At 55.4% G+C, this 7,849-nt stretch overlaps 1 protein-coding gene across 1 annotated transcript in view; it reads right to left on the bottom strand.

The window, feature by feature from the left end:
• Positions 1–1,490: 1,490 nt before the first annotated feature.
• Positions 1,491–7,849, bottom strand: part of Bscl2 (BSCL2 lipid droplet biogenesis associated, seipin) — a 7,648-nt gene continuing 1,289 nt past the window's right edge. The window contains exons 2-11 of the mRNA XM_033756425.1: positions 7,725–7,849; positions 5,781–5,862; positions 4,670–4,813; positions 3,712–3,846; positions 3,527–3,624; positions 2,279–2,420; positions 2,114–2,174; positions 1,943–2,032; positions 1,792–1,869; positions 1,491–1,705 (exon numbers count right to left, since the gene is read on the bottom strand). The exon at positions 7,725–7,849 is cut by the window's right edge and continues 186 nt beyond it. Of these exons, the coding sequence (XP_033612316.1) occupies positions 1,563–1,705; positions 1,792–1,869; positions 1,943–2,032; positions 2,114–2,174; positions 2,279–2,420; positions 3,527–3,624; positions 3,712–3,846; positions 4,670–4,813; positions 5,781–5,862; positions 7,725–7,849 (1,098 nt within the window). The 3' untranslated portion in view covers positions 1,491–1,562. The remainder of the gene's footprint in view (positions 1,706–1,791; positions 1,870–1,942; positions 2,033–2,113; positions 2,175–2,278; positions 2,421–3,526; positions 3,625–3,711; positions 3,847–4,669; positions 4,814–5,780; positions 5,863–7,724) is intronic.

Raw genomic sequence — 7,849 nt, 5'->3', positions numbered from 1 at the left:
CACACGGCACCTGCAGGTGGCGGCACCGGTCGTAGTCACAGGGCGCAGGCCTCAGAGGTGTGGCCACAGTGTCCTCCTCTTCAGGGTTCTGCGGGGCTCCCGGAGCCCAGGAGAAGGTCCCGGCCAGGAGCCACAGGAGGCAGGGAAAGCCCAGCATGGAGGCTGCAAGGCGGGGCGGGGTGGGGGAGCGTCAGCCCTGGCTCCCAGCCCCTGGACAGGACTCAGGGAGGGACAAGCAGCGGCAAGGGAGGAAGGGCAGAGGTGGGGACAAACATATTGTTGGTCCATCAGTCTGAGTGAGTTATGCGCTAGGTTTGCACCAAATGGGTGAAAATGCTCCCACATGTGTGCAGCAGATGTGTGGCAGCCTCAGCCTGGCTGGGACCGATTAGGGGAGAAACAAGGCTGGGGGGCAGAGTTTCGGCAGCTCAGGGAAAACCAGGGAGTGGCCCCCTGCAAGACAAGATTGACGGCACACACCCAGGAGGAGGCAGAGGGCAGTGAGGGCAAAGGGGGAAAGCGGGACCCAGGTTCCTCACAGATGCCTGGCTTTTCTGGAGGACACAGGGCAGAATACCAGGCCTCTGCACTGAGCTACACCTGAAGACCATTTCAATCCCCTCCACCCGCTGCGCAGCTGGGGATCCATCTCAGGACCTGTGCTTGCCAGGCAGGCCGCTGAGCTACATCCCCAGCCCCACCTTTTCAATTTTTAGATGGGGTCTCCAGTCACTGGGTTGCCCAGGCTGGGCTGGAACTTGGTGTCCTCCTGCTCAGCCTTCCAGCCTGCTGAGATGACAGCCCTCCTGGCCCTGCCCAGCCCACAGTGGCCCCTCACCAGTGCGTGCCTTGACACAGGGGAATCCGTGGCCTGTAGGCTGTGTCTGCTGAGAGCACGCAGTCAGGTTGGCTTCCCACTTAGCTCTGTTCTGCTGCAGCTTTTGTACTGGACTCTGATGTCACCACCTGGCCCCTCCTGCTCCCCGCCCGCCCCATGAGTGCCAGGAGGGCCCGAGGCCTGAGTCACAGAGGGTGGGGAGGCCTCTGCTCCCTGGTGGGCTGGGGCTGGGATGGCTGGGTCCTGGCACAGGGGTGCGATGTGGCCTGTGGCCAGGAGCGGAAGAGCCAGGCTGAAGTCACGGAGGACAAGAAGGGCTGTGGAGGCACCTGCCTGTATGCCAGAGGAACAGCTGTGGACAGCACAGGCCAGCCAGGGTTACAACTCCCTGTTTTGGCGAAAACCACCCCATCCCAGCAGTCACTTCCTGCCTTCTGCCTCCCAGCAGACAGGAGGGAGGGGTACAGGGCTGAGTGATGCATCCTGCTCTTCCACCCCAGGGTCCTCTCCCAGGCAGGAAGATTCAGTGCTGCCTCACCAAGGACAGAACAGCAGTGGCAGGGCTGGAGCTCTGAGCAGCCCCTCCCTGCAGCCTCAGTGCAGCCCTGCCCTCGTCCTGGGGACAGGGACATCACACAGAGCAGGGAACAGCTGGCACAAAATAAGTTTATTAGGGCAAAGTTGGAGAGGGAGAGGAGGGGCTGATGTGCAAGGACATGGTCCTTCAGGAGCTGGAGCAGGTGAGCCGCTGGTGCAGGGCCCCCCCGGAGGACTCTGGGTGGCCCAGGGTCTCGGGGGCTGGGGCGGAGGTGGAGGCAGGCAGGCTGGCCTCAGGGAGAAGGGCTGCATCTTCCCAGGAGCCCGAGCCTGGGCAGAAGAGAACGAGCCCAGTGGGGCCTCAGGTTCCCAGGGTCCCCTGCCCACTGGCCCCACTGCCTGCTAGATCTGCTCACCATCACTGGCCTCGGGCTCCAGTTCCTCATCCCCACCCTCAGGCTGCAGATCTGGCTTCTCCTCTGACAGCTGCGCCTCTGCAGTAAGGAGGCACCAGGTGAGGTGAGCGCTGGGGACTGCAGGGGACTTGGCGCCAGCCAGCCACTCTACCTGTTCCCGAGGACTCCTCTGGGGTCTTGCCATCCTCCGTCCCCTCTGCTACATCTGACAGCTGGCTGGCCTCCTCCTGGCCCTGGCGCCCTGTACCTCCAAAGCGGGCGGAGTGGGGGACACGGTCCCTCGGCCCCCCCGCCCCTGCCCCCAGTGCCCACGGTTCCCCACCTGGCTGCTGGGTGCTCCATCGAGGCTCCGGCTGGGCACAGTCTCTCCTCCGCACATTAACCTATGGGGACAGTGCTGAGTGGCAGGGACAAGGACAGCACCAGCCCTCCCAGGGGGCACCATGCTGGCCACCTCCACACCCAGGCAAAGGGCCTCGCTTTGCACCTGCACCGAGAAGCGGGTGCGGGGCCAGATGCCCCCCCACACCCACTGCATGTAGCTGAAGACCAGGATCACACTCAGGAAGGTGAAGTTGCTGGCGACACCCACAAAGGCGCAGGTCATGGGGAAGTTGTACAGCAGGGACCTAGGGCAGGCAGGCAGCACTTAGCTCATGGCTTATGGAACACAGCGTGTTACCACCAGCCTCTGGGGGATATTTTCCAGTCCTGGGAATTGAACCCAGGAGCTTCATGCTGAGCTCCAACCCCAACCCTTTTTACTTTTTATTTTGAGACGGGGTCCCACATTATCCAGGTTGGATTGAAACTTGTGATTTTCCTGCCTCAGGCTCCTGGAGTACTGGGGTGACAGGCATGGGCCACCATAGTTAGCTAGCCCCCAAGTTCTAACCTCTCAGGAAAAAAATGCCAATAATGTCCAGGGCAATTCAGGAGAGTGTGGCTACAGCCGTTCCCTCAGCTCCCCACCTGTCTTCTTATAGCTGCCAGATCTGAGGCACTTGCTTATGACAAAAGCCCAGGGTTTCATAAAGGCCCAGCATGGCAGGATCATAGGTTACCACCACCACATCATGCTGCCTCGTGTCATCTCACACTGGCTAAGCCAGTGGATTCAGACAGCAGTTTGTCTTTTTTTTTTTGCTACAGGAGATCGAACTCGGGACCTTGTGCTTGTGAGGCAGGTGGTGACACCACTAGCTAAATTCCCAGCCCGGACAGCAGTTTGTCTTGAAGAAGAGCCTTGCTGTTGCCACAAAGTTTCTTTCTTTCTTTCTTTCTTTGAGACAGTCTCGCTATGCAGTCCAGGCTGTCCTTGAACTCACTACGTAGCCCAGGCTGTCCTCCAACTTGCAGGGATCCTCCTGCCTGAGCCTCCAGAGTGCTGGGATTATAGGTGTGTACAACTACACCCAGCTCCACAAGGGTATTTTAAAACTTTAAGGGGCCAGGGATTTAGCTCAGTGGCTCTGTGGCCCGCCTTGCAAGCGCAAGGTCCTGAGTTCAATCCCTGGTACCAAAAAAATAAAGTAAATAAATAAATAAAAGCCTAAGGCTGGGCATGGTGGTATACACCTGTAGTCCTAGCTATGCAGGAGGCTGAGGCAAGAGGATAACTTGAGCTCAGGAGTTTGGGTCCAATTTGGGGCACACAGCAAAACTCCATTTCTAAAAAGGACCCTCTGGACCCACAAAACCAGCACCTGGGTCGAGAGTCCCAGTCACCCCTCACCTGAGCCCTGTGAAGTGGGCATGGATGCGCAGGTAGGCCCCATACAGCTGGATGCGCCTGCTGTGGATCTCAATGATGGCGCCAGTCGTGGGCACATACTGTGGGCAGGGATTCGGGGTAAGGGGCGCCAGGCCTGGGTGGGGCCACCACTCCCGATCCCCAAGTCCTGGGCTCCATGCCCTCACCGAGTTCTCCCTGTAGTCTGCATAAAGCTCCACCTCCAGTAGTTGCTTCTGCTCTGCAAAGCCGAACAGCAGGAGGCTGGAGAAGACGATCGTGTCCAGCGTCTGCAGCAGGTCAGAGCGGTAGTGCAGCATCACCTGTGAGGAGGCAGAGGCTAGGAAGGGCCGGCTGCGCCCTCCACCCTGGCTGGCACACACAGGGCTGTTCCCCCCTCATCCCCACTGCCTGTTCAGCTACGTCTCTCCATTCTTCTAGCTACTGCTTATCTTTGGAGCACTGGGGACTGAACCCGTGGCCTTTGCATTGAGCCCCAGCCCCAGTCCTTTTTATTTTTCATTTTGAGACAGCATCTGGCTAAGTACCCCAGGCTGGACTGGAACTTGCAATCCTGCCTCAGCGTCTCAGAGTGAGGGGATGACATTCATGTGCCACCATGCAGGACCGCGTTTCTCCATTCTCATAGAGCAAGGTGTCCCTTGCCACAGGACCTCTTTCTCATTCAGTGTAACACTGCCTCTGATTTGCCTGTCCCCGAGCAGTTGCCATCTGGGGCCTTGCAGATACCCCCACATGGCTGTGACAACCTGGCGCTGGGTGGACACTCTGTGCTAATTCATTGCCATTCCTCTCGTGTCTAGAGGCAGTGACTATGCCACTCAAGCTCACAGTGTGCCATCCTACAGCAGGGACACTCCTTGGGGTCCTAGGAGCCAAGGTCCGCCTGACCTCTGTTTTTCTTTCTGCAGCACAGGACTGAATCTTGGGGCTTGTGCATGCTTGACTAGTGCTACCCAACTGAACTGCACCCCTGCCCTTTTTACTTTGGGGTATCTGGCAGACATGAAGGACGTGGTAAGTAGACTCCTGTTCCCATTCCTGATGTGAGGCCAAGAGCCAAGTAGAGGACAATCCTTCTGTGGCCCTGCCAGACACCCCAGCTTCCCTAACTCCAATACTCACGGAGCGGGAGGAGGTGGAGATGATGCGGCCACCTCTGGTGTAGCAGGAAACTGTGACCAAGAACATGCCCAGGTCCTGGTTCACAGGGGACTCGGGTAGCTCAAGCTCCAGGATGATGCGGTAGGGCTGTCCATACATCAGCACCTGCCCCAGAGCCAGTTTGGAATTAGGCTACCTGTTCCCAAATCTTTGCTGCCCCCTTTTGGTGGCCAGGTCCCCTGAGGTCCTCTGCCTCCTTAGAATCCTACTCATTGCATTCCGCTCCCAGGGCAGTAGGTTGCCAAGTGAGCCATCCTTGACTCAGGCCTATGTGATGGTCAGGCTGTCCCTTGGGCCTGGCTGCTCTCTCTGTACTGTTAACCAAGTACCCACAGTGCTCCCAGGCAAGCTCATGCACCTTATCTTCCTGTCATTCAACACCTGCCTACCCTGGCTCATAGAATCCTCCTGCCTCAGCCCCTCTAGTAGCTAAGGCTACAGGCACACACAACCACTCCAAGCTTGGTTCTGTTGGTGGAATCCTGAGATTCATACTCAGAGGACTTCTTCATTGGACAGCTTCAAAAGGTTAGGGTTTCACCTAGTATCCCTAGTATCCTAGGCCATTCTTACATCCTTCTGGCCAGCCTCTCCATCTCTCTGTCCACTGGTCTGTCTTTCAGTACTGAGGAGGACACCCAGGGCCCAGTATGTGCTAGGTACATGCTCTACCACCGAGTCCCACCCTGGCCCTTCCCTTCACTGAATGATTCCTACCTGGCCTCAGCCCCTCAGGGTGGCGTCCAGAAGCCACAGCACCGATACAGGCCTGCTTGCCTGTCTTTTGCAGAAGCCCTTTTATGTCATGCACGCTCTCCACTACTAAGTAACCACCAGTCTGCAGCCTCAGCTCTAAGCTTCCCTGTCTAAGCCAAGAGGGAATGAATAGCTTCCCAGGTCTGAAGTCAGGCTGCCATGGACCCGTCCTCTGGTGCAGCCCCCTTTGTGGTCCCTTTGCTCCAGAGCCCTCCTCCTCTCTGGTTTTGAGCCCTGCCCTCCACATCTCCCTCTAGTTTCTTCCTCACCAGTCCTGGAAGCACAGAGGAAATTTCTGTCCAATCCCGGTACTCACCCGATCGCGGCCACTCTTAGCCAGGGAGACATTGGCGACAGGGAAGGAGCACAGGGAGGTGACGGAGGGGTCACAGTCGGTCCTACCAGGAGAAGGGGACGACACTGCTGTGGCAGAGTCAATCTCACCTGTGTGTCCACGTGCCTCCCGGTCCTATACCCCAGCCTATTTCTATTATATTTTGCTACTGGAGATTAAAACCAGGGTTTTCCCACTCAACTGCATCCTCAGCATCCCCGCTTTTTTTCCCTTTGCGTGAGGGTCTTGCTAAATCACTAACTTGCTCTGACTGAGCTCCAATTTTCAATCCTCTTGCTTCAGTCTCCCAGAGTGCTGGGATTACAGGTGTGCGCCACCACACCTTGCTAAGTCCCTCTCTCCCTCTCTTTTTTTCTGTACTGGGATTGAACTCAAGGAGTGCTAGGTATATTTCCCTGTCCCTTTTTTAGTTGGAGACAGTGTCACACTAAATTGTCCAGGCTGGACTCCATCTTGAGACCCTCCTGCCTCATATTTCTGAGTAGCTGGGATTAAGGCAGACACCACCACATTTGGCCCTATTGACTCTCTCGAGTTTTATAAGCATTGAGTACTCTGGGAGGTTGAGATAGGAGGATCACAATTTCTAGCTCAGTGTGGGGAACTTAGCAAGACTCTGTCTCAAAAACAAAAAGATTAAAAACAGTCTGTGAATGTAACTCAGTGCAAAGGCCCTCAGTTCAATTCCTAGTATGGCAATAAATAAACAGATTTCATCCAGGTGTGGTGGCATGTGCCGGTCAGCCTGCTACTTGGAAGGCTGAGGCACAGTGACTGGGATTCAGGGTTAGCCTAAGAGTGAGAGACTGTGTCAAAGAAAAAAAAAATTAATTGAACAATAAAATTCTAAAAGTAGATTCTAAGGTCCTACCCCCAGAGATTTTGATTTAGTAGTTCTAGTCTAGGGATTTTTGAGAAAACTCCAAAAAAAGCTACAGCTATCCTCTAAGAGGCTCAGGAAAGCCCCAGTTGTAGGCAAGACTGCATGTGGTATGTGGGAATGCATATGCATTCTTTTTTTGGGGGGGGCACTGGTGATCGAACTCAGGACCTTGCACCTGTGAGGCAGGTGCAGGCGCCACTGAGCCAAATCCCCAGCCTTGCATATGCATTTTTTTTTTTGCTTTTGTTTTGTTTTTGAGACAGGGTCTCACTACATAGTTGAGACTGACCTGGAACTCACTATGTAGCCCAGGCTGGTCTTGAACTCTCAGTGATCCTCCTGCCTCAGCCTCCCGAGTGCTGGGATTACAGGCGTGCACCACCAGGCCTGGTTGCGTATACATTTTTATTTGAAGAAAGATCATAACTTTCATTAGATTAAATATTAGTTGCCCTAATATTTAAGTTTTACTTTGGAAATTACAGCATAAGATTAGGAATTGGACAGAGGGGATTCTGGTCCACTAGTTAGTAATGCCCTTAACATCTGTTGAACAGTTAGTTGATAGCCGAAGTTAGCAAAAAGAGAAAGAATCTGGCTGAGTGTGTGAAATGGGGAGAAACAAAGGGGCCAGGCCAGCAGCAGAAGTCGGGGAGGCCAAGTCAGTTCTGTGTGGTCACCTCGTGCTTCCTAACCTTGGCAGAATACTGGGACAGGAGGCAGTCAGGGAAAAGGTGAAGGCAGTTCTTCCATCACCTCCCTGATGAAAGCCAAGTGAATTCTGCACCACCTGAGAGACTGGGCTGGCTCAGCCTTCCACACTGACCCTGAGAGCTCCGACCCAGGCTAAATAGAATGGACCCTCTTAAAGATCCACCGGAAGTGCAAATGTTTTTCGTATTTTATAACATGAATTCAGCAATCGGAAACACTAGGCCCTGAGAACCCTCCCACCTCCGTCAGGCTCTCCTCTGTGGGCCAGCAGGGATCCAGCAGGGACCAAGCAGGGAAGCCCTCCTCACCTGTAATAGAAGTGCACCGGGCTGAGGTGACTGGCGGTCGGCATGTAAGAGTAGTAGAAGGAACCATAGAGGAACACGGACACCCAGAGCAGCAGCAGCACGCTGCAGAAGAGCACTCCGAACTG

This window comes from Fukomys damarensis, unplaced genomic scaffold, assembly GCF_012274545.1.
Source record: "Fukomys damarensis isolate Sample0158 unplaced genomic scaffold, DMR_v1.0_HiC HiC_scaffold_27, whole genome shotgun sequence".
Lineage (NCBI taxonomy): Eukaryota > Metazoa > Chordata > Mammalia > Rodentia > Bathyergidae > Fukomys > Fukomys damarensis.
This window is presented reverse-complemented; position numbering and strand designations above follow the sequence as displayed.